Below are 26573 nucleotides of genomic sequence, written 5' to 3' on the forward strand. Positions count from 1 at the left end.
ATTGCCTTTTTCATTATAAAATACAGCTTTTTTTTTCCTTAATATGACTAGATCCTGCTGTCAGTGATGCCTCTGTCTTCCCTGGTACAGAGCAGATCCCTGGCTGCTTGAAGTAGTGTCTTCAAAAATTTTTGGAGGGTTAATTTTTGGTCAGCATCCAAATTTCTTTGATTCACTAAGAGCTATTTAAATTATCATGGACCAATTGTATTCAAGACCCTTTCAGAAGGAGTAGCTTTATCCCAGGAAAGTTAGCACAGTTTCACTGGGATTTTAGAGAGAACATCAGTACCTTTAACTGCCCTTAATACCAATTTCATTTAATTAAATAAACACTTTTCAAGAAGCAAACTGGGATTCTTGGAAATAAGCACAGAACTTTCCTGAGCAGTTAATAATTCCAAGGGGGTAAATGAAAACAACCATGGGTAAATGTAAATTGAGTTTATACACTAAACCTAGGGATTCTTGTGTCTTGGTCCAATAGTGCAGTTATCTCACTTGCCCCTTTGCTCTTCATTCAGACCATATTGAAAAATTAAATACAGTAAAAGCCAGGCCTTGTTTTTTCGTGACACCGAGCACAGAGAAAATGGCCAGGGATGTCAGCCCCATAGTTCTGTCTTATTTGCTCCCAAAGAAACACTTAATTAACTCTTTTGTTATTAACTTGCAGCAACCCATTTAGTTCTGCCTCTGCTCCTGCTGCATAAACATTATACATAGAGTTATTCTGGTGGTGTGGCTGTGTGAATACTTACATTGCACATGGAATTATTCTGGTGTGAATAATTAAGGTAGGAAGCAGTCAGCCCAATGTGTTTGCACAGTTCTCTCCCACTGTTTTACCCACAGCCTCCAGAGCTGCCTGTACTCACCCACGTGGCCACAGGTACAGCCGAGTTTCCCAGAATCTGATGACCTGTACTTTCCACATGCTCTGTAAAAAACAGAGACACATTCTTTGGTGTCCCCAAGTACACACGGGAGATTGAACAGCACACTTATTTCTCCCTCTCCAATGTTTTATAAAGAGCATTTTGATTGACGAAAGCATTTTGATTGATAAAATGTTACAGGAGGAGGAAAAGTAGTTTTATTTCCTGGGATTCCTGTGAGGTTTATCTTTGCTTCTGGCAGGGGGACACTGGAGAGGAGGGGTAGTTTTAACACTTAGCTCAGCCTAGACACTGAAAACACTATCAGTCTGTATCTTTATGTCTCCAGTTCCCTTCACATTCTGGTGTCAGAATCAGCTTGCACTGTTTGGGTTCATAGCATTGCACTAACATGTTTTTAAGGTTAGAAAAGAATTCAGTGTTCAGCAAAAATTTTAAATGAAAATCCTTTCTTTTCACATTAGATTTAGTAAATCCCTTCCCCTTTACAAATGAGAAATCTGGGCCTAACCTATTATGACAGCATTTCTGAGTTTTTCACCTGTGAAGGTTTTTGTGTTTTATAAATCTAATTAACTGTAATAAGAAAATAATAGGACATAATGTTTGTTTTACAAGGTGATTGATCTCTTGGCAGCCTGGCAGACTCTTTTATTGATTGGTTGGTGGATAATGTCAGAGTGGATATGTCCTGGAGGAGAATAGCTGACGCCTAAATCCATATGTGACAGATTACCATCTGTGTTGGAAGACAGGTTTCTTCGTGCAATTGCAAAGATAACAGGTGAAAATTGAGAAAGTGACATGAGGGAAATGTGTTGAAACCTGCCTCAACCTTTCCATGCTCTAAGAGCATTTACACAAAGCTCTCTATTTTGTGGGCAGCCTGTTTTTAGGATGAGGAAGATTAAATTTTAATTACATTCATTCCTGTCTGCCCAGTCTAGATTTAATCCTCTTAATTAGGAAAATGCCGTGTCCCACAACCCAGCTATAAAGCTAATTAAACAGAGAATCTTCATTTGCTACTTAGTGGAACTTCAGTTCAGTAATGACTATCATACTTTACAGTTAATTAGCACTGTGGGAGGGAAAATGAGGATGTTGTTGAAGCACAGAACTCAAATTAGAGGTGCTATAATATATGCTTTATTTCATTTTGTAGCTATCTGATGCAGGCATGTTGCACACTATCCTGCCTGCCTCAGTTTCACATTTGTTAAAGAGGAATTAATTAAATGTATCTCTCCTGCAGAAGTGTTGTGTAGGTTTAATGTAATGAAGAAAATAAGCTGCTGTCCTTTGTAATCCTCAAGTGGAAGGTACTGCATAAATAGAATTATTCCTCCCTTAAACATGCAAGAGGCAATGAACTGTGTAGTTTCAGATGGAGTGGTGGAACAGAAATGGTACCTCCTAAAGTAAACGTGCCCCTAACAGTCCTGCAGACATTCACAAAATCTTCCAGTGAAAAGCCCTACTAGCGAGGAACCTGCTGCTGGATCAAACCATTCTGAAGCCCAGACCAGAAATCTAAAATAACTGTAATTTGACTTAAAAATTTTGACAGCAAATGACTTGGATTTATAACACCTTGTTCCATAATAGTGCATTTGTAAGTATTGGTCCTGAAAATACCAAGTGATAATTACCAATCCTCAATTTTACAAGTGAAGTAAAGCAGGGCTTGCCCAAATGTTGGATAAATTCATTGTAAAACTGGAACTAGGACTTCCAACTCCCTGGAAACTAACCCCACAACAGCTGGCTTGATGCTTCTGGATGGAACAGCAGAGCCTGTGTTCTACTTTGATTTAGATTTTCTCATGGTGGCGCTGATCCAATGAATCTGGGGATATGAAATTATCTTTCTACCTTAATGAGATATCCCTGGCATGCCTTACTTAACATGCTATGCAATATTACATTTAGAGTATTGCAGGTAGAGCCTGGTAGCTTCTGCTTATGTTAATCCTGAGTTTACAAGTTTTATTGAGAAGTGGCAAGGCAAAAATCAAAATAATTTCAGTCTGAGCATTGGTGGCTCTGTAATATTTGTAACGTAGAACAGCATGCAGTGCAAGGTGTTTTGTGCAAGCCTGTGCTAATTGGCACCCCAGGGTAACCTGCTAAGCTGTACACTGAAATTGGATTCAAGTGTGGATGAGTTAGTTATTTTTTCTGTTCCTCTATTTCCCTACCTCCAGCATGGGGTTAAAAAGTTTTGTGGCTGCTTTATACTTTGTGGTCTGTGTGCAGCAGGGAACATAATATCTGTGTCAACAAGGCAACACTAGTTCCAATTTTTAGGGGGCAGCGGTGATTTGTAAAACCATGAGGAAGAGCAAGTGAAGAAAAGCAAGGGAAAATTAGGAAATCAGGGAACAAAAAGAACTAGCAAACCAGCCCACCTTGCAGAAAATGGTAATAGCATTACTAATTCCAACACGCTGGCTTTCATTATTAAAAACAAGAAGCTGATGAAGTTTCAGTAATTGTTTTAGGTTGATCTGGGAATATATTCTTCTCCTGGAGCTAGGTAGCATTTTAAATCTGCAAAGGATTAGACAGTCACAATCAGTTCAAATATTTGTCCAGCTATTGAAAGGAGGATCTTCACTTCCGTCCATGATGAGGCTCTGGAAATCTCCCTCTCCATCATTGTTCAGCAGCTAAGTGAAGATTGAATGTTGATTACCCTTTCAGTTGCCTTTAAGCAGTTTATGTGAAATGTTAAGTTCTAAGTTACCTAAAATCCCTACTTTTTAATTTGTTCCCTGGCCTGTAGGCAGTGAGGCAAAGCTCTGTGGGTATATATGTGCACACACAAGTGCATACATGCACCTTGTTCAGAACCAGCTCCTTCCAAACATGAACTGCATTGAGCAGAGCTTAAAAAAGGTGCAAGTAGAACAGGAGCAGGCATTCCCATTAATCTTCACAAGATCACGAAAAGAAAAATAACAGTCTGCTTGCTTAACTGAGTCAAATTGTAGCTGTGCAACTTAGCACAAAGCATCTGAGTTTCTATACTTTTATTTAAAGCTGATTCCACTGCCTCCCTCACATTTTGAGATCCTCAGAAAAAATAGAAGAATCTATTATTATAGATTAATATACTTATTATAATAATTATACTATAGTATATATTTTTTGTTGTTGGTTTTTTTGGGTTGTTTCTTACAAACCCAGGATTCATTCCTGGGTTCGCATGGACACACAGCTTTTGTGATGGTGTTGCTGAGCTCCATCTCCAGACAAATATTTGCAATCGGGGTTTTTTTCCTTCAAATATTATAACTTTAAAGAAGGTGTTAGCTTCCTTGTTGCAAATCTTATCTTTGCTTTTGTTTGTATTTAATTGATTGGGAATTGAATGAAACATTTTCAGAGCTAAGAGGAGGCTTGAGTGCTGGGTTGCTTGTTGGACCATACCTTCACCTGACAGTTTTGACTGTTATTTTCAATACATCTGTGATTTCTCAATACTGGCCTGTATTTTCATATCTGCATGTGTCCCATTTTGGTATTTTGTAGCAGATCATCAGCTTGTATGTGCAAGCTGATGATCTGCTATAATATTGACTCACTGCACTGGGAGAAATCCCTTGAGGTTTATTGCCAATGCACTGAAAGCCCATCAGACCTCCCAGTCTGATATGACTCTCACAGTATCATCAGGGCATTTTATGTACAACTCCCACAGAGGAAATACAGTTCTTTACATCCTGCATTTCTGAGGATAAAGGGGAGCAGAGCCTGAGGGAAGTTAGAGCTATTTTTCTGCAACCTGCATCTTGAGGAGCCACTTGAGAACTGTTTGAAGACAGCAGGTTTATGGCTGCTCCACAGACAGTCCCAATATTAGAAGGGGAATATTTGACTAAATAATGTCAAAGCTGGTAGAGACACCACAATGGGTTTCCACTGTGTATTTTTGCCCAATATGAGAAGCGGCCACACTTACCTTCTGTGAAATTCAAAGAGGCACTTGACAAAGTTGGGCACCAGTGAGTTTAAATATAAATTTGGCCTCACCTTCTCATGTAGTGGCATAATTTATTTTCTCATAACACAAATTATTTATGACCGAGGAAAGAAAAATAGTGGGGATACAGACTTTTTGCAATTTCTCTGAACCATTTAGACATGATACATACAGTTGGATACTGATCTCTTCCAAGTGAAATGCAGCAATGTACTGCTCTCCACAGAGTGAAATAATTTTTACATGCCTTGTCAGTCTCGCTATGACCATGGAAAGAAATACAGTGAAAGCAGAGACATTGGCACTGTTTATATTATTTAGAATGTTTTTGTAGCTAACAGGTTTGACCTCTGTACTGTGTTGATGGTCCCTGTTTCAAAAGGTCATGTCATGTTTTCCAGTTAGAAGAAATGAATAAATACTTTCTTTTCCTGTGGACTCTCACAGGTTTTACTGAGATTCTGCTTCAGAATTATTCCAAAGAATTGCTGGTGTAAAGCTAATATGGTGCATTGTCAGTGGAATTACAGTTATTAACAGCCTAAAATCTGCACTCTGATGCCAACAGGGTTTCATTTTTGACCCTTATGGTCATGAGAGACACAGAAAAGAGACTGGAATTTGGAATTTAACATGTAAAATCCAGGGGCCATCATTTAGAACATCAGTCGTTACTCCAGAATGGTGTTTGACAGGCTGCAAGTAATTTCTACTTCAAGCAGTCTCAGGCAGCAGAGTAGCCCAAAGGTCATGTTGTTCTTACCACGAGTAAAAGATATTTTCTTCATGATGGATGACTGTTCTGTGTGTTTATGATGCATAATGTATTAGTAATTTTAATTCACAATTCCATTTGTCCTACAGTTTTGTCAGGGCATGCTGAACTGTGGTTAGATACACCTGTGCTCTGCAAAAGGATGGGACTTCTGTGGTAATCTATCCTAATGCCCACACCACAATCCCAGTTGCTCATTAGGGAGCTGGGAGGAATCACTTCTACAAAAGGAAATGCCAGGCTGCAGGAATTGGGCCAAAAATTCTTGTCTTTTCACTGCCAGTCTTGACCTGTGCAGATGATCACAGCTGAAACCAAAAGGGTTGCTGCCTCCAGTCTCCTGGTGTTATGAAGAGGTGACCCTCAGTGTGTTCTTCACCAGATCTATCAGGTTGGAAGCCCAGGGTTATCTGTTGTAGGCCAGCCAAATGCCAGAACTGGAGCACCACAGACAACAAACAGACTCCTGATTTTGGGGCATCTTGAGAACTTTGTTACCCAAGACGCAAAGATTTGAGCTGGTTTTGCACAAAGCACTCAGGGTGTTCAACAGCTGCCACCTGCAATTTCCCCTCATCCTTTTAACTGGGTTGAATGCAAAAGCCACTCCTCTGCAGAACCAGACACAAAAGTAATAATTGTTTTCAATTCCAGATGTGGGAAGCCAAGGCTCAATGTCATATTATTTCTTCATTGTATGCATTCATAAAAAGACTTATTTTTTGGAACTGTTCTTCTCCTGAAAAATAATTGAAGTACATTTTCCCCCTTTTTCAAATAAACATAGATCTGCGGTTTTATAATTGGGAGAGGATGGAAAGATACCCTGTATTTCAAATTATGATTTGTGGCCTTTCTTCACAACCTTTTATACATTGGAAAAGGGATTGGTCATTCCAGATCTTCATAACCTTTGGGAGAACTTAAAAGGAGTGGGAAGTAGAATCATCAGTATGAAATTCAGAACAGAGGTCTTATCCAGTTCATCAGTCCACTTCATAATCACTATTTGAAGTAAGAGCCTTTGATCTGTCCTTCATACTCTGTGTGTGTGTATATATATATATATATATATATATATATATATATATATATAATATATATATATATATATATTATGGCTTTCAAGTGTTCTTATGTTTTGTTAGTTCCTGTACAAGGTAAAATCATTCACATCCTTCCCAGGTTGAAATCTGCGGTCAGGCAGAGCACTCCATCTAGAGAAAAGCTACCCTGAATGTTCCTTAACACCAGAGTACCTCAGCTTGGGTCATCTGTTGGTTCCAGTTTTGAGAGAAACACCTTTATTAACAGCTCAGCCCATAGCTCTCCTTGTAAGCCTTGTGAGATAGGTCTGGGAAGGGATACATCTGATCAGCCTGGTGCCTGAAAGGGGCAGCCGCCTCCTTGGGGATCTGAGTATTCCTGTATTCCTGCCGTGAACAACTGAATTGCTGTCACAAATTAAATTTTTGCTATCATGAACTAAATCTTTGCTGTTCATTCTTTGCAGATATTGATGAGTGTTTGGTAAACAATGGTGGCTGTGACCATTTCTGCCGAAACACAGTTGGCAGCTTTGAGTGCAGCTGCCAGAAAGGCTATAAACTGCTCACAGATGAAAGGACCTGCCAAGGTAATAGCTCATTAACCTTACTCTTCACATAATGAGAATGTTATTTCCAGTGGATTTTTTTGTTGTTGTTTTCATACTTAAGTCATTTGTACTGCAGGTTTTTGTACGGCAGGTTTCCTTCTGTCGTAGGAAGTAAGGTTAGAAAACACCTGTGAGATTTCTGTTTTCTGAGGTGGGATTAGAAGAAATGTCTTGTTTCAGTGGTTTTTGTAGTAGGAATGCCAGTGTCCTGTTGAAGTTTAAAAATCCAAGTGATATAGTGGAATAGCCTCAGGCAGAGAGTCTTATGTTCAAATCTTCTCATTTGCTATTATCTGAATGGGACAGAGGCTTAACTTATTTAGACCAGAGTCGTTCAGAGTAACTGACTGTAATACAGCATTTGCAAGTTTGAACTAAAAAAAAATAGTTGAATTTGTGAGCTCACCTTTGCCTGAGAGAAACTATTTATGAAGGGAGAATGGTGGCATTTTGTGGGAATTCAAATGAAGCATGGTTTATATCATTTGCTGTGCATGTCATGATTTGTTACCTAGGTCATCTGATGTTATGTATTCTGTGACTAATTAGATGCATAACTATTTCCAAGTACTGACCATGTACCTTTGGAGAAATGACATTTAAACTCTGTAGCTTTACTTTTTAAAAAACTTGTAGAAAAGGCTAGAAAGATGAGCATGCATCAACAGAGAAAGAAAAGAAAGGATGATGTATTCAATTAAAATTTTGCTCAGAAAATGCCATTTTATTAATACGTGATTATTTGCATGGGTTTTGAATAAGTAAAAGTTATGAAGTCCAAAACAGCATTAGTATTTTAGATCTTTTTTGTTTATCCCCAAAGGAGAAACCAGGATCTGAATATATATGTGCCATTCAGAATTTTTCCATTGCTGCTCATTGGTACTTCCATCCATCTTTTGAGAAGCCTCCACCCTGACTGTGTGATTAGGCACAAAGGAGTTAGTGAAAGGTTGGTTTTAAGCTGGACAGGATGGGAAGAGCTGAGATTAGCACAGCTCATGTCACATGATTCAGCAGAAATAACACTGTAGGATTGTGTCAGACATGGGGAAGTGCCAGGTTTCGATTTACCTGCTAAAAACAGGGAAAGAATATTAAAAAGAAACGTTCCCTTCATGGTGTATTTAGAGATGGTTGGAATCTTGTTCATGAGTTTCATGTGTGATGACATGCTTTCACTGTGGTATCAGTCAGAGGTTTCACCAATGAACTAATGGTTATGACACCAGGGAAAAACTCAAGAAAAGTTAGGCAAGAGCTGGTGCAGAATTTATTTGTTCATTATGCAGAGGATTAATAGTAGGCTGTAAAAGCTCCCTGTGAATAATCAGGTTTCTGTGATGATAGTGAGAATCTAGAAGCAGCTCTGTAAATGCTATTCAAGCAAGTTTTGTTTCTTTACGTGCCAGAGCTCCAGAATGAGAGAGCCAACATTAACAATACACATCATACAAGGACTAAATCAGGAGCTGATTTTCTCCCCCTTGTGTGATCAGACACGGAAGTATAACCATGGTCTGGGCATCCTGGTTTTCCCATTGTCAGTGAGGAAGGGCAGGCAATCCATCTTGCCTTTACATGATGCACTGATTGATAAACTGTAGCTTATCTGTTTCTGTAAGAGATAGAGTAGTGCAAGTTCAGAGAGCTTTTGGGCTGGACAAGTTCCTTCATCCCAGAAACTCTGGTTCTTCATAACATGAAATGGGGAGGACAAAGTCATTTCCTGTTTAAAGTCGAAAGTATTTGGGCCCCAGCAAACATGGTGTGATGCCTGCTTTGTGGAGAGATCACTGTGTTAATTTAGTTCCTGTCTGGTGCTGAAGGTGATAATTGGTGACTCATGCAGTCAGTATTAGCCTGCTAATAAAGAGAGAAGGAAAGTGAATGCAGAGCAAGAAATTGTTGATGTATGAATCACCTGCACTTTGCTTCTTCCCCTGCGAGAAGAACATAGGGGAAGTGGTTCTAGTTCTTAATGTCAGCTCCATCAGGAAAATGTGGTTTGGGATTAGTGACTCTTCTGGAATATAAATCATCCACATTTTGGTTTTTTTGTAATAGTTGGTCAATGCTGACCGTAAAACATTAATGAGAGATTCAGGGAAATTTATTTTAGACATATTAGCCTTTCCAAAGAGTAAAACAGAACAGTCTAATTTCTGTTTATAAAGGATGCTGTTGTTCATGTTATATCTGTTGTTTTGATTCATAATAGAGTTTCCATCTTTTATGATCTTTCTGTCAACATTGCCCTTCTCTTCTGGTTTTCATTTTTTTAAATAAAGATTTCTTTCAGTTACTAATCAACATGTTTACAAAACACTATTTAGGGCCTTAGAAGTCTGCCTTTTTTGGGACTGTGTCCTATTTAGTTCAGGTGGCCTCCCCAGTATACAGAGCATTGATCTCCAAACATTTTCATCATTAATATCGGCACAAGGCAATTCTACACATTTCAATATTAAATGTTCCTTCCTATTCCCAGTGAAATTCTGAAGTTGTTCCACCTCACTTAATTTCCTTCATGTCCTTTCATTGTAGACCTCAGAGCTGTCTTTGAGATAACAGGGAAATTGTATCAGTCACAGACTTTGTTCCGGTTATTTGCAGAGCTCCCATCCCAGTCATACCAAGTGCCTTCTCCACATTCATGCTCTCTGTGAAGATGAAAGTATTTGTCTTTCAGTTTTTAGGCAGGAAGGGTGAAGCCATATATAGCAGCTTGCTTAAGATCATGCATATAAATGCCTGGACTGCCCAGAGGACAAATCTCCAATTTTGGTAAATCTGCCCCTGCTCATTTGCCCATTACAAGGTATTCTTTTTCTCTTGTGCTTGTGCTCATATCCTGACATGAAAATTCCTTGATTTTTTCAGGAAGTCTGAAGCTTGGTGCTCTCCTGGTGCCACCCTGCATGTTGAGTACCTGTATAAGCAGCCCTCGCCTTAGGAAAGGGCCTTAAAATGTTCTTCATTTGTCTGTTTACAGCTAAACCATTTTTAGCCCTGGCTGCCAAGAAAACCATTGTCAATCACAGATTACTTCTGCTAGGGAGTGGTTCTCACGCTGTGGCTCCTTGTTAGACAAGGAAAATGTGGGGGGTTCCCTTCCTTTCCCCTCCCCTGCATTCCAGCCACTAAAGAAAACTCCTTTGTAACCCAGAAGGTGAAGAATCCATACTGCCCTGCCAGTAATATTGTGGAGACTGATACTGTTTTCCCAGCATCTCTTTTTTTCGCTCAGACTAAAAATTAGATTTTTTTCCTCCCCTTTGACAGGGAAATCACTGTAGGACAATACCAAACCCATCTATTGTGTATTACTTTAATTGGTCCCTTAAGTCTAAGGTATTGTAAATACTTGGGTGCAGGAAGAAACAGTTGGATCTATTTGTATAAACCTAGCAAAAAGAGGTCTGCATCTCCTTTGAACATGTAGTAAAAATAACATAGCTATATTTATAGCAGGGAGAGTTTGTGTTTGTAACCTTTTTGAGAATAGAAGGACAACAACTCAGATCAGTTCTAGAATGACATCAGCAACAAGCTAGCACGCAAGACTTACTGCAATGAAATAACACTGCAATGAATGTGTGTAAGCTCAGACATAATTACCTTAATCCTCAGCCAGTATGAGTTTTAGAGCCAGTTCACTTAATTGCTTATTCAGTTTCTGTTTGTTGTGCAGTGATCTCAAAAAAAATCAACAATAAGCAGTCTCTCTGTTCTGCTCAAGTTCAAGCTTCATTAAGCACCCAGAAAAATGTGTGAAATTCTATTGTAATTAATTTTCTCTTCCTGCTCTAGGCATTGCTTTTTGTAAAGCAAGACAGGGAAAGACAACACACACATTTGTTGCAAATCTCTCCAGGGAGTGGTAGAGATAGAAAGGAAAAAGAAAAAAAAAAGTTTTTAGTGGGAACACCCAGGGATCAATGTGTAATATTTTGGTATTTTGGGCTGCTAAATCCACACTTACCCTTTACCCCTCACCACCCCTCAGTTTAAAATAGAGACAAATGCTCCTACACCCAGAAATTGAAACTTTTGCAGGGGGCAAAAGCTCAAGGCATTTGCATCATTCTAGTCCCCTTACAGCCTCCAGAGTAGGCTTTAAGTAGGGTTTGATGCTGTCACAGACATGATGAAGTCTGCTCAAGTTGCCTTCTCACCAAGCATTTGAATTGATAGAGCCACTGTATGAAAGGAGATGACTGTCCACCAGGGAACAGTACCTCCAGGGCTTGTGGAATACCTGCATGGGTCACCTGGCTTTTTTGGGTCTTCTTTACAGCCATGATGACAGCATTTTTTATTTGCTTTGAAGTAGTGCCTGTTTGACTGTTGGTTATTCTTTACTGCCTTCCTAACAGATTTTAAACAAATGTAATTGACCCTTTTGTAGCCAGGCACTGGAACACAGGGTCTCACAGTCTGCTGTTGATATTGCTGGTGTCTGTCCAAAAGAGAGTCAGTGATGCATGTTTCTACAATAGGAAATCCCAAACAGAATTTGCCCCATTGCTTCATGAATAACTGAATTTTCCCTCTAGTAATTTTCTGTGGGCACTTTTTGCTATATTTAGATAGCTGCAAAGCTCTCCAGTGGAGGTCCAAGTACAGCTGATTTGAGGTGGTTTTCCCTCTCACTACAAGGGACTTTTCCCGCTCATGAGCATTAACAGCATCGTATCTGATATTTGTACTTTTCTTTCATTGAAAACAAATGTGTTTCTTATGGCCCACTGTCCTACCCTTCCTCTCTCCTCAGCCTCACTTCTAGACAAGTGTTCCTCAAGACTTGATGCTCATGGAGTGTAGCAACTGGGATTAATGGGCTAGAGCAGTGAGGACACATTGAAGCAATTTCCTTAGTAACTCTGGCAGCATTTTGCAGTGCTGACCTGCAATACGTCTCAAATCTTGTCCTGGATTTTTTGCTCTGGATTTTTTTGTTTCCTGGGGTTTTTTTTGGTTGGTTTTTGTTTTATATCTCTACATATCTGCCAGTAGAGGGATGGTTTACATAGGATTTCCAATGCCTACTGTCAGGAGAAGCATTATTTTATCCCAGAATGAGAGAAAGAAAAATAGCACATCGAAAAACACAGTAGTTGTCTGTGATCCAATGATCCTGCAGGCCTTGAAACATTGTCCCATTAACTGGGTAGGTAATCACTTCTCATAATGTCCATCTTCTAACTGTACAAAATATGCACTATTCCTAGGGTTCCCAGGGTAAGATTTGGATCTCCCAGCACAGTATCTCTGTTTTGAAAATTAGTATGAAATGAGGGATTGATCATGCAGGGAAGGACAGATAGAAGGTGTTTGTGGGAATTATTTTTGGCCTGAAGAATCCCCTAAAGATTAGCTACAAAGATTTCATTATACTCTTCTGTATGGAACCATTGATGATAAATGTGGATATACAGGACCAGTTTAATCCCAAATAAATCAGTGCACCCACACCAGCAGCACTGAATCTCCAGCCATCTTTGACACAGAGTAACCAAATTAGAAAAATTAGAAAATAAAAAATAGCCAGAGTGGTTTGCACCACTGGGTTACATGACAGTGACCTGTCACTCACATTTGGTCACAAAACTCAACAAGCAACAGGCCTTGTCCTAATCACATAACCTGATGAAGGTCCCAGGATTAGGATACACCTCTTGCATTGATTTATATAGGACACAATACTATAACAAAACACATCAGAGCATAGAAGTCAGGGCTGGAGCATCTGGCCCCTCAGATTCAGTTTATCAACATGGTTCGACTTTTCAGTGAAAAGGGGTAGAAAGTTTCATTGCTGGTCTACCCCCTCTCTTCCCCCATTAAATACACAGAAAAGCAAATGCACTCATGCTCAACCCCATAAGACAGTTGTGCCCTAACATATAAAATACATTGGCTTGTTGCAGGCTGATTTCCATCCAGTCCAGCTGAGTCTGACCCAAATGTGTTTTAATTGTGGGAACTCTTCATACAGAGACAGCAGCGCTGGTTCAGCTCCCAAGGCAGTGTAGCTCAAGAACCAGGCACTGATGCTCTGGAGGAGATACTGGGAGCTGCTTGTGGAAATCAGACTAGCTCAGAGAAAGAAAACTCAGGATGGTTTCCCTGTCACTGATGGTGCTCACTCCCTATGCAGATTTTCTCTCTGGCATTCTGCACCACTGAGCCTTACAAAAATATCTCGCTTATGACAAGCACCATATTGCTTCTCGCATCAAGATTAAAAAATACTCCACTGGGTAAGCAACATGTTACACTGCCAATGAAAGGAATACTTCTCAAATCCTTTCTGTTACACTGGGTGTTAAGTGAGACTGTGAATATTGGTACAGTCTGCCTCTGTGAGAAAAAAGGATTTCAGGATCATACCCAGAAACAATAAATGCCCCAGGTATGAAGTAAAAACAGCTCTAGACAGTACAAGTTTGTTTGCCAAGTGATAGTATCTGCAGTGTTGGTTGTAGCAATTAAGTCTGCTGAAACATGAAAACAAACACATCCCTCCACCACCTCCAGTTCTCCCCTCTGCAGCAGAGTTTTCGTTAAGTTAAGGGGGAATGGTCTTTGCTTGCTGTTTCTTGGAAGGCATATTAAATCCCACAATCTAGGCTTTAAATCACTTTCTAATAGAATGAGACCTAATGTGGAGAGGGCAGATGGTACAGATTATTTCGCTTCTATTTTCCCATGAAGCTTCTGACATAGGCTACTGTAGTAAGTTAGATGGTAGAGATTAGTTTGATCTCAGGTCTCATTCAGTATGGTAGCTCTTATACTGTTAAACTCTGTAAAGTACACTGCTATCAAATTGCTTTTTACAGCTCTGTCTGGCCCCCTCCTCTTGATGATGTGTGTGGGAAGCCATGTAAAATGTTCCATTAGTGTTTAGAAAGAGAATTAGAGATATATTTTTCAAGTGATGTTGTAGGATTTATGACTTGTATAGTGCAGAAATTACTTTACTGGACTGGAATCATGTTATGTATTAATGAATTACCAGGATATGAGTCAGCCTTGGAATAGTTTGAGCAGGAAGGTAGCATTCTTCCACAAACAATAATCTGTTGATAAACCATGCTGAAAGCTGTAATTCAATAGGAATTGTTTTTAAAGAGAATCAGAGAAAGACTATACGTGTATATCTATTCTCCAATATGGCACAATTATGCCATATTACTGAGCTCAAGCATTCAGTCACACTGATTATGGTCAGATAGCCTTTACCCTGAGTGCTAAACAGAATTGCAATAAAATGATAGCCCTATCCCAAATATTAAAGAGTTTCATTTTTCTGTGCTTGCATCCACGCTCCTGGGCCTTTCAAAAGTGCCCTGCTTTGATTATTTTCTTCTAATGAAAGTTAAACCTAACCTGTTGAAACAAAGGAGTGTGATTTTTCTTACATTAGCCATGTTATGAACCACTACTCTTTCTTTTGGTAGCTTGAAGATGAGGCCATAGTTAGGCCAGGTGAAATAAAACCAAAAATCTACGCTCAAATATTGAGTCAGTGGAATGGAGGAGTGCCTTCTGGGGTTTTGCCGGGCGGAGGAATTTTGAGGCATGTTTGCATATCATGGTGTTGGTGTTTTCAGAGGGATACCTGCTGGGATTCTGCAGAGGCCAGCCTTTCTGGGCAGGATTTTTAAGCAAGCCTTTGAGGCAGAGCCAGAAAACTGCAATTCTTGTGTATATTGAGTGGTCCCTTGACTTCAGCAAGAGCTTAAAGCAATCTGGGAATGCACAGGTCCACGGGAAGTGAAGGGAAATGCTGCATTTGAGTTCTCAGCTGAAAACTGAAACTGTGTTGTTGTACTTGCTCTTTCAGCACCATCAAATAACACCAGGCATGTTTTCACCCAGACTAGTCCCTTGTTCCTTCAAGAAGTCTCACTAGCAGCTCCTACTAAAGGGTGATAGAGACAACACCTAAGCAACCTGAACAGTTTTCTCTTTTCAAAAATATAGCTAAAAATCAAATGTATTGCAGGATAGAGGGGATATTCCTTCCTTGATACAGAAAGGGTAAAACCTTTACTATGTTCTCCTCAGGCTGTTAAGCTGCTCTTACAGAGTTGCTTTGTAAATAGTGGCTTGAGCAGAGTGCAGACTAGTAAGCATATTTATGTTTGTAGGAAAACAAATAAACCTGCCTGAAGTTTCTTTTAATGCACTTCACTTGATATATGGCTTCTCCTACCCCAAGCTCTTGACGTAGTAGCGCAGTTGATTCCTATAATAGCAGTAGATAACTCAGCTTGCCTTTGCCTTGGGAAATGATTGATACTGAAAAATTATACATTGGCTTATAAAATCCTGGTAACCTCTTGATAAAAGTACTTCTTTTCTTTAAAAAACACTGGAAAAGTATTGACTTAATTGCATTTTAGATTGTTTTACCTAAACAATGGTAAGAGGATAAATGTAATAGGAGCCAAAGCCAATTGCCTCCTGCTGGGTTCCTGAGGTTAACAGAGGAACCTGCGGACAACAAAGCCCTCAAGCAATGGAGAGGGGTGGGGAGGAGCTGGGACAGGTAAGCATAGGCCCAAGAGCGAGGGAATGTCTGGGAAGTCTAAGCATTGGCACAACTTTTGTCTCCAGTTTCAAGATGTTCTTCACACAAAAAATTAGGCTTTTGCCTTTCTGGTCACAGTCTCACTTCTTGTCACAGCAGATTCAGCCCTCAAAGCCTGGAGGAACTTGTGTAGCTGGGAAGTGGTTGTGTCCAACTGTCTCATAGAGAAATACAAATTGGCTCAAGAGGATCTGTATTTTCTTACCATAAATAATTCCATTTCAAAATCATATGTCAAAGACAATCTGTACCTAATGTGAGGAAGCTATAAAACAAATAAATTCAGCATCAGAGGTGTGTTGAGGATGGTGGTCCCCACTTCTGCCAAGCAATGCATTTGTTAGCACAAGTGCACCTTTCACAGAGCACTGAAGATGTGCTTGCACAGATTGGTCCCTGAAATGCTCATACATTGAAAAGAGTTGTCATTCCAGGTGCCCACAGTGCTACAACTTCATTGGTGCTAACACACCTAACAGCTTTGACTTTACCAAAAATGCCACTGGCTGTTGTTGCACTTGGCATTCTCCAGGTTAAGCATTAAGGGGGTACTGTTTTGAATCTGGCTCATTTATCACAGCTTTCTTCACCTTTCTCTGATTTGCCATTGCTGCAGTTGAAAATGTATTTGGACTTTCTTTGGCCTTCCACCAAGCACTTCCATCCCATCCTGATGCAATCATGGGAAGATTTTGTAGCTCCTGTGATCTGACAAAATGCTTAGCTTAACTCATTTCCTATTGATTTTAAAAGTAATAGGTTATAAAAATGAATTATACTGTTAAGCATACTTAGGCATTTTTTATACTATTAGCTTTAGATGTTAGAAGATAATGGTGCTTTACTCAGATTCAGATCCCTATAGTGCATTTTTGTATGTTTTAAAAATCATTTGGAAATCCTCTCAAAATTGTTATTCACAAAGATAGCAGTATGGAGAAAAGGCAGGATGAGAGAACTGCCATGAGCTTATGGTGAGGTTAAGTGTGATGTGCTCAACAGAGAAAACCAGTACCAATTTGAAATCTTCCCTTCCAAATGCCTTAATAGAACACCTCCCTAGGCTCACTTTGTGCCTGTGACCTTGGACAGATTTACTAATTTTATACCATTGTGTCTAGTTATTAGTAGGTTTTTTCCATGTTTTATAAGAGACCAGGCAAACTTTCTTACCTAAAAAAAAAAAAAAAAAAAAAAAAAAAAACCCAAAAAAAAAAAAAAACCTTTCTTTTTTTAACTTCTCTGTTTGAAAGTATCCGCAGAGCTGTCTCTGGTGAACAGCATTGGTTTTATCATTCTTCTTTCTGCTAGGACAGCTGACCGAATTCAGAACTGAGCTCAGATGAAGAATCAGAGGAAGAAGGAAACTTGGCTTGGCACTTGAGGCCAGGCACCTTTCCCTCCTCAGCAGTCACATGGTGAAAAGTTGACTCTGCTGTTCCGCAGCTCTGCTTGCAGGACTGAGATTTAGCAAGTAGTTTTGCTCAACCACATTTAAAATATTAGAAAAAATTATTATCTGCCAAAATTGAATTTATCAGGTAATCCTCTACTGTTATTCTGGTTTTAAGTTCGGTGCTGCCCCCAAAAATATCAGATGGTGAGGTCTTCCATGCTGCTGCAGGGAAACATATTAGAAATACTTTTTTTTGTTCAACAGCAGAGAAATAATATTATAATAATGGTGGTGATAATGATGATGTATTTCATTAGAGAAAAAGCCTTGGACCAAATCCCATCATCTACAGACAAAGAAACCCCCAAAGACCCCAGAGCTGGCTGCCAACTTTTGCCTGGCTGAAATTGCCAGAATCTGCAGTTTCCATCCAAAAGCATAAAACTTCCCACACTTTGGGCAAAGCCCTTGGTGATGCAAAAGCAAGCAAATCTATGGCTGATGCATGAGGCAGAACAAAGCCATAGTGCCTGGGAGCAGACTTGGCTCTGCAGGGCTGACAGGAAGAGGAATGAGTGGTGGTCACTGGGCTTAGCACAAGCGTTTAGGGAACACACACGAGTGTTAAGGGAACAGTGTTTACTGCAGTGAGATGTTGTTCCACAGCTCCATTTCTGCAGACTCAGAGGAAGTCCAGAGGGATGCTTATGGAAAAGAAGGAACTTGTGGATTCTGTGTGGAAGAACAACTAAATATGGAATTTTTGAAAAAATTGAAAAGAGAAGGGAAAAATTAATTTGTTGCTATGTGAGATCACATAAAGCTCTGTTGGAAGAGTTCCTAAAGAAAAGATTGTGTTTACTGAGGAGAGGGAGCAAAGAATCTAGGCCTACAATTTTATTGTCAGGTCTGGTTTTTTAACCTGCTTTCCTTTTGTTTTCAATCTCCAGAGATAGCACGGTGGTTCACAGAAAGTGCAACTGGTCTCTTTTGATAAGGTCTGATAGCAGAGATAAAGGAAACAAACTGCCATTTGCCTTTAAAGACCTTCCCAAATGTACTGTCTTGTTCTTCCTAAAAGCAGTTCCCTTTGCTTTAACGTCTAGGTAAATAGTGGGAAACCAGTTGCTGTGATGTTAATGAGGGTGAAGAGTGGTCCCCTTGGCGCTTAGCATCAAAGAAGGATCTGCCTGCTGCAGTTCCTCTAGCACTGAAGGGGCCAATGAAAGATTGCTGTCTTTTGAACTGAGGTGAATTCACAGGAATTAGTAGAGGCAGCCAGCCAGCCCAAGGGAGCTGCTTAGTTGGAATCATTCCTACTTTCTTGTGTGTAACCTCAGGCCCAAGAAAATAATATGAGAAATCTAAAAAGAGGTACCTGCTTATTCCTGAAAGGATCAGGTATGCATTGCACTTTCTAAGATAAATTATCCACCCTTTATAAAATTTAGCAGTTAAGAAGGATCACACCAATTTAAACTCTGAAAGTTAAATTGATGGAAAAAGATTAAGGGATCTGTTCAGGAAAACACCTACACAATCCCTTCTAGGACAGGCATACTTTTAGAATTTACCAAGCAAAATGCTGGAGGCTGCTTAAGTACAGGAGGTTGGACTAAATGAGTAAGAGTATTTAATGATGGCATTAAATGTCCTCATTCTATCAAAATAAACATCCAGTTTCTGGATTATGTCTTGGAAGACCTTATTCTATTTCAGACATGTAGCAGAAGTGTGAGAACACACAGTAACAGGAGAAGTTAGTGATGACCAGATATTCCTTAGAGCAAAATGAGAGTATCTAAAATGATCAGACCAAAATGATAAACAACAGAGGCAGCTGTGGCTCCCTAAACTGCACTTGCACCAGACATATATGGAGTGTTCACACTGCATTTGGTACTGTATGAAGACACAGAAAGATGTGGCCTGTCCTAGGAGTGACAGCCCCAGGAGCAGAGATAATGGGTAATTGAACTTACTGTAGGTACAGATAAGCTATGAGGTAGATGAAAACAAGCTGTTTTGAGGATCTCAATATACTGAATAAAAACATACAGTCAGGATCCTGAGGCTGTGAGGCAGAATGAGGCAGATGATAACATTTGTCCTTAGTACAGCTATATACTGTGTGCCTATCCCTGAAGCTGAGCAGCAATCACTTCGTTGTGTACTGCTAAATCCTTTAAAAACCTCCTCAGTGGGATGCTTACATAATAAGTCACAGGTTTCTAATTATTTATTGCCTCTGTCTCAAACATATACTGAAGGTTTCTTTTGCTGTTTATATACATTTATTTGTTTTATTTCTTCTTTGCATTCTAACAAATCATCTCTAATAAAAAGCACATTTCCTTGCGACCAGAATCAATTTCCTTCAGAAGTCTTTCAGCCCCTGATTAGTGGGTTACATTTGGTCTTCACTAATCACATACTTAACTGTGAGCAATAAAGTTCTTAAATAAATAAATGCTTTAGTCCAAGTCAACATTAGTCATAATGGACAGTTTCCCACTCAAATTTCTGAACTACTAGATGAGACTGTGCTACCTGGGCACTTAGCACCTCCCATTAAAAGTATAGCAATTAATGCCAGGTCTGTTTTTTCTGCAGGTCATTAGGTATGTTAGTAATTAAGTCTCAGCAGCAAGATGATTGCAGCTCAGTAATGCAGTAGAAAGTCTAAATGGGTGTGGGTTTTCAATTACTTTTAAAGGCCTGGGGTTATGGCTATTTTTTCCCCCTTAGTGTTAGCCTGCTCCAGAAGCACTCAGTGGGAAGGTAATGAAGTAGATGATTGGTACATTACTACATCTTTCCCTGCTTCCTTTTCACTGGTTTTATTTTTGTAGGCTTTGAAAATTAAGGAGAAGTTAGCTGTAAGCCATTCCTCCTGGTCAGGGTTGGCTGTGTATTAAAGAGCTACATGCTTACATGGAAGATGCATTTTTACTAACTGTGAACAGGGCTAAGTCACTGTGGATCAAAAAACCTGAGATGCGGTGCAAATATGGCTGCTGCAGCAAAACAATGCCTTCCAAGCATTGAATTTAAACCAGCATTTGTTGGGGAGCATAGCTTGAATCATGACTCCCTGTGGTCCAGCAACCACTCAGATTAAGATATATGGTTTCCCTAATGTCTGTCAAATATTGCTGGAAACCGGGCTGGCTCAGCCGTGGGGTGAACAACATTACATGGGTGGTATCAACTCCCCACAGAAAGTGGAGGTGGGGGCAGGAGAAGACAGAATATAACTTTCAGCCAAAATACATACAAAAAAAGCATTAGTGTTTATTTTAAAAACATCATGTAACACTTCTTTAGAGTTTCTATGTATATGTGCTTAATGAATGAGAACAAGGAAAGGCTCTGTTTCTCAGAGGAGCCGATAACTTGGAAGCTGAGAAAGGTGAACACAAAACATTCTGACTAAACTTGAGTTTGGCTTGTGTGCCTGGCCTGGGGTGCTCCACACTGAGTCCACATCTGGCTTGGGGGTTAAAAATAAACCAGGGCTGTGTGAGATGGACAAAACAGAGCTACATCTTGTGAGCCTTTGCACGAGGAGAATGTGGCCTTATTAGGAGATAACCCCAGTGCCCTGAGAGTGGCTTTGCTGTGCCCACTGCACTGGGATACCTGGGCCACTGCTCCCATCCTGGGGCTCAACCCCCACCAGCACCTGAATATGAAATCCACAGGTTGCTTGTGGTGGATATTCTCCATAGCAGCCTGGACAGCAGTTATGAGGTAGAAAAAAAATCTTTGCTGCCATAATCAAGGTACACCTAAGTTTACTGGGAGGATTGGGACTGTATAGACTCACAGCTGTAATAGCACTTTAAAGTATTGTTGTAATATCAAAAATGACCATTTTTGACTGCTCTACCAGCATTCAGGGTGTCATCAGTCACTTCTACTAATGAAGGAGCTGAAAGTAAAGATAGATATATCCTTTTATTTTTATTGTACATTCAATTTCTTAGTAAAAATTATTTCTTTTCCATCTTACTTATATTTGAAATAGTATATCTAAATTTAATTTATCTATTTTGCAAATATGCAATTATCTAGTGCACACTTCATGTCTTGCCTCCCCAAAAGCAGACAAATCAATTGTAAGATGAGTTTTTTGCTTACAGTGTCCAGGGTCTTTACAGTCCCCACTCTGTTCCCCATGCCTGTTATAGCTTTTGTTCATTGCCTTTGAGCCACTCCTGTCTTGCTCTCTGTAACACAAATAACACCACCAAATAACAGTGATCTCTCCTTGCTGCTTTTATTTTCAGATCATGTGAAAAATTCTCCAGGCTCAAGACTAAACTCTTATGCAGTTATGATATATTACCTGTGTTTTGGAAGGAGGCTCCCAGTATCATAATTTCACCTAGCTACTTAGTGTATGTCTCAAGAAAAGCTGTTGAGGTGACCATTAGTTTTCTCTTAACAATTTCTTCACTTGTTCTTAATATTTAACAAAATTATATTAAGGAAAACAGAGACGGGATAATCCTCTTTTTTGAAGTAGATTTTTAATGTGGAATTGGGAAGCTGGGCATTGAATTCTTCAGTTCTCTAACCACAACCCTCAAATCACACCTCTGTGCAAGTGAGTTTTGCATATGTGCATTCTGTCAGGGAGTCACAGCAGTTCCTGCATCAGTCTGCAGTTCTAAAACACCTCTAAATCCAGCAGAATTTACCAGTCTCACCTGGCTGTGTCTGGTGCTGGGCTTCTTGTTTGTAATGCTAATGTTTTTTTGGAAATGTCCTGCTTTATGCTTTGATTTCCTGATCACTGATTCCTTTGAATTACTCTGAAATTTATTTTAGAGCAAAGACAATCAGGAGTACAGGGCACTGTGTCTGAGGGCTGGAAATAGAGTACAGAAAGGAGCCTTTCACTTCAGAGCTGCTGGTTGGAATCCAGCTCAGGTCCAGGCTTAGCAAAAATCACTGCTGTGTGATGGCTTCTGAGTGCCCTGTGCTCTACGTCCACAAATGAGTCAGTGTCCACATCACACAAACCACAGAACAATTGGTGCTACTGTAATTGGGAGTCTAGTGGCAGCACCAGTGGAAAGGGCAGGGACTTGAATGAGCATGGAAAATGAGCTGCTTTATTCCCTGCTCCCTCAGGTCACCTTTGAGACACATCTGTTTAAGGAAACTTAGAAGAAATTCGATCTCTGGTAGCTCCCTTCTGGAGATAGAAGAATTTACTTTGCAGTACTGACAATCTGACACCCACTAAAAAACTTTACATTCAAGAAAAATAAAGATCATTATGGGATCGTTTAACATGGGAAAGCCTGAACTGAAAAAAAAAAAAAAAAGCTACATATGATTGAAAAATCAACAATAAAATCCAAATGCTGACTTAATAATAATAGGAACCTAGCCAAACTAATATTATTGAGCATGGCCACCACTGCCAAAAATTGCTTCCCTCAAAACCCCTGGGAAATCCTGCTCTTTTATTAAACCGTTGAACAATCTCTTCTAGTTGAATCCATTCTAGGGAAAAATTAAGGAGTGTTTCCTCAGACATTCTCTTTGGAGGTGAGAACATGGATTGCTAGAAGAGATAATGGACTTTTTTCAGCCTGAGATGATGCCTTGATGTCTTGGAAAGAGGGACTGGAAGGAGAGCTGTCAGCAGCACAGGACACCATGAAGAGAAGTCTGGCACTGCCAGTGTGCCCATGAATCCATGGTGGAGCCTGGAAAAGACGTTTGGAGGTCGCCTGCTCCAACCCCTGAACTTGGCACTTCCAGTGGGTCTGCTGTGAAGTAGGGAGCTCCTTTCTTAGATTTTATGTGTATCATTAGTATTTCTAAAAAAAAGCTGGAAGGAAACTAATCGTGTGCTACCAGCAGTGAATTTGGCCCCGTAGTCCCTGAAAACCTCACACAGCTCAGCTGTGAAGACACCTCTTAATCTGCTGAAATGACACAGTCACCTATGGTGATTGCAGTGGTGAATGTGCCATGAATTTATGGCCAAGTGAAATTAAAAAAAATGTGTTTGATGTCAGATAAGTGTATTAGCAAATCTGAAATGTTCAGAGCTTGGACTGCATGTGAATTTATGCCAAATGCAACCAAAAATAGAATACCAGCTTCACCTTTAGGTTGAAGTTTTCCACTGCAGTACTTCAAAACCACAAGATTTTGACTTTTTATCTTAAAACAGTTTAGAAAATAAATTTTAATACTTTAAATCTTTTAAAGAGTACTTCAGACCCAGGAAGTTAATTTATAGGTATTTATTTTGGGGTGTGGGAGGGGGAAAATTCAGAGCAAAACAATTCCTAAATGTTTGTGTGTTTGAGTGTGTACATGGCAGTGGGAGTATGACTGTAACCTGCCACATTTCTGCTTTTGTATTTTTTGACTTCACTTACATAGATGAGGCTACCATATCTTGTAGAGTTGCTTGTACAAAGGAGATGAGGCTCCCCATGTTTGTTCTCTGTTCTTGTGGTAAAGCAGGATTTGAAACCCAGGGCTGTGAAGGTCCAATTCCCAACTCCGTGGTGTCTTGTGAGATACACCTGTGTCATGAGGGTGGTGGGAAATAAGAACATCCTTTCAGGCTAAATATGGAGAGGTATTGTGAAGCACCACAGATGTGTGAGGGCCAGCTTCAAAGTTCCTGGGAGCCTGGGGATAACATCATCCAGAGCACAGATTTCAGAGTTTAAAAAAAAAAAAAAGGGAGGGAGGATTTCAGCATCCTGTATCACGCCACCAGTTTCTTGTAATGAAGAGTATGTGGTGCATATTTTTGCCTTTTCTGTGACAAGTGCTGAATTCCTCAGGGGGCTGGTGATTGTGCAGAAAGCTGGGTCCCTCCCTGCCTGCCTCAGCCAGGAGCAGCCGGGGCTGAGGCTCAGCCAAGGGAGCCTGCGCAGGGGCTTCCCTTGTTCCAGCAGGATGCTGAACTAGGCAGCCTGAGTGTCTGAGAGCATCAGCAGGAGGGGGCTGAGGGGTTTCAAGGGTGAAAAAGCTATGGAGAAATGCATTTGGCCATCCTGAGTGCCTGGTAGTTGGCAAGCAGTGGTCACATCATCAGGCAGACTGTTCTTCCATGGGCAAAGAGGGAAGTGCATCCTCCTTAATGGAAATAAAACAAGCCATATATGCAGCAACACACAGTTCTGCGTGGGAAAGCAGTGGTGCATAAACACTATGGACTAAACTAGTGCAGGATAAGATCACTGTTCAGAAATACAAAATTGGTTCTGAAAAAGAGACTCCCAAGGAAAGTCAGAGGCCAGAAAATGAACTGCTTTTGTAAATCTCCCACAATTCCACGTAGTGAATGAGGGTACACATGAATGAAACCATGATGTATGATTTGGCTTCTTAAGCATTAAAAATCCTTTAAACTATAGCTGCAGTGTTCATTCCCAAATGATTTTAGTTTGTGTATTTATTTAGAGAAAGCTGAAACAGTTTGCCATTTATGTGTATTCAAAACTGCACATTTCCAAGACTAGAAAAGAAACCTTAAAAAGAAATTACTTTCAGAATTCAAATGATTATATTTAATAAATGGATTAAAATTTCATTTAAAATTAAATATGTGTAAGAAAGAGAAAAGCTCAGTTGTCATCTTTTTGTGACTTTATCATAGAAAGTGATTGTGATGCACATATAAAACTGGACAGCACAGATATCTGTTCATTATGTTTGTTTCATTTTATATTATGCATTTGCCTGAACAGTTGCTTCCCACATTGTGAATTATCTTTTGTGTGAATGTTTTGAAACATTTAAAGTTAGAGGTCATATAAAATATAGCTGTATGTGTCATTCTAAATTTGTGCATAAACTCTCACACAGATTTGGGATTGTGTACTCATACAGGAAATCTTAATTTTATAGTTCTGGAAGGTAAGTATTCGTATTTATAATAACAGAAAGGGACCTAGAATGCTTCATGAAATGTCAAAACTATGTAAATAATACTTGGATATAGGAATTGGGTTAGAACCCCTGAAGTATGGAGTTTTCAAGTGTTTTCAAACACCAACAGCTTTCCAAGCATGTACAACATGAAAGTCTGTTACATTTTGTAATGGTGTTGTTCAGCTCTAAAAAGTGTGGAAATTGTCATAGGAATTATATTCCATTCATTTATAACTCAGGAACATTGGAGGGATGAGATTTGTTGAAATTACTACTCTCAAATAATGTCATTGTATTCAATTTTCTGACCTGTAAGCAGAAAAATTAATCACAGAAGATAATTTATTTATTTTGAAAACAATAAAATTAACTCAAAAGTGTTATTTTGCACAGATTGCTGTTTAATGTGCCTTTAATGTTTCCAGCAAGTCCATTCTGTCAGGGCTGATGTCAAATCAACCTCCACAGCACCTGCTCAGCAAAGCCTTTGTACTGTCCTGGAAGCAACGTGCTCTCAGTTGCTTTTTTCATAGCCTGCTGGATGGAAGAGGCTGTGCAAGCCAGGGTTTCACATACTGAGCAGTGATAATTAGAGCTGCCTGAATTTTTAAGGGGAAGAAGTCATATTTTCTTGACTTGGTTAAAATGTGGGCTTTGGACTAATATTTTCAGTGCTAGGTGCAGCCTGTCCATTCCTTATTGGGGCTTATTCTCCAGCAGTGTTTTGCTTACCCTCTGCAAGTCTGTACAGTCTTGTAAGGCAGAGCAGAAGTCTGGGAGCAACTCCCTGTCCTGGTGGGCGGGATGTCAGCATACTGGTCAGTGAAAGAGGGAATTGCTTGATTCAACCTAAACCTTTTTTCCATTGTGCCACTAACTTCCCCAAAAGCTCCATAGTCACCCAGCCCTGCTGGGTCAGTATGATCAGAAGTTAAAGGTTGCCATCTAATGGGGAATGTACATAATACAATCTTCATCAGGTTTTACCAAATTATCTCTTCTTGTTCTTCTCCATGTACCTGTGAGTATTTTCTTTACAAGGCACTAGAGGAATGAGAATGACATTTTATTCAGATTTTACATGGGATGGTAATGGACATTTTATCAGTAACAAAGTGTTGCAACCCAGTGAGAAAATCCAGTCATTCAGTGTAACCTGATTAAATCTGATTTCTTAATGCTTTTTCTATTAATTCAGATATAGATGAGTGCTCCTTTGAACGGACCTGTGACCACACCTGTATCAACTACCCTGGAAGCTTTGAGTGTCTCTGCCACAAAGGCTACACTTTGTATGGACTGACACACTGTGGAGGTTGGAAACTGAGTTTTG

At 39.7% G+C, this 26573-nt stretch overlaps 1 protein-coding gene across 4 annotated transcripts in view; it reads left to right on the forward strand.

Annotated features, from left to right (window-relative positions):
• SCUBE1 (signal peptide, CUB domain and EGF like domain containing 1) overlaps window positions 1-26573 on the forward strand; it is a 197813-nt gene that overhangs the window by 140742 nt on the left and 30498 nt on the right. For all 4 annotated transcript variants that reach the window (XM_030238231.2, XM_030238232.2, XM_050987623.1 and 1 more), the window contains 2 exons: window positions 7176-7298; window positions 26439-26555. In XM_030238231.2, coding sequence (XP_030094091.1) covers window positions 7176-7298; window positions 26439-26555 — 240 coding nt within the window. The remainder of the gene's footprint in view (window positions 1-7175; window positions 7299-26438; window positions 26556-26573) is intronic.

Source organism: Serinus canaria, chromosome 1A (assembly GCF_022539315.1).
Source record: "Serinus canaria isolate serCan28SL12 chromosome 1A, serCan2020, whole genome shotgun sequence".
Lineage (NCBI taxonomy): Eukaryota > Metazoa > Chordata > Aves > Passeriformes > Fringillidae > Serinus > Serinus canaria.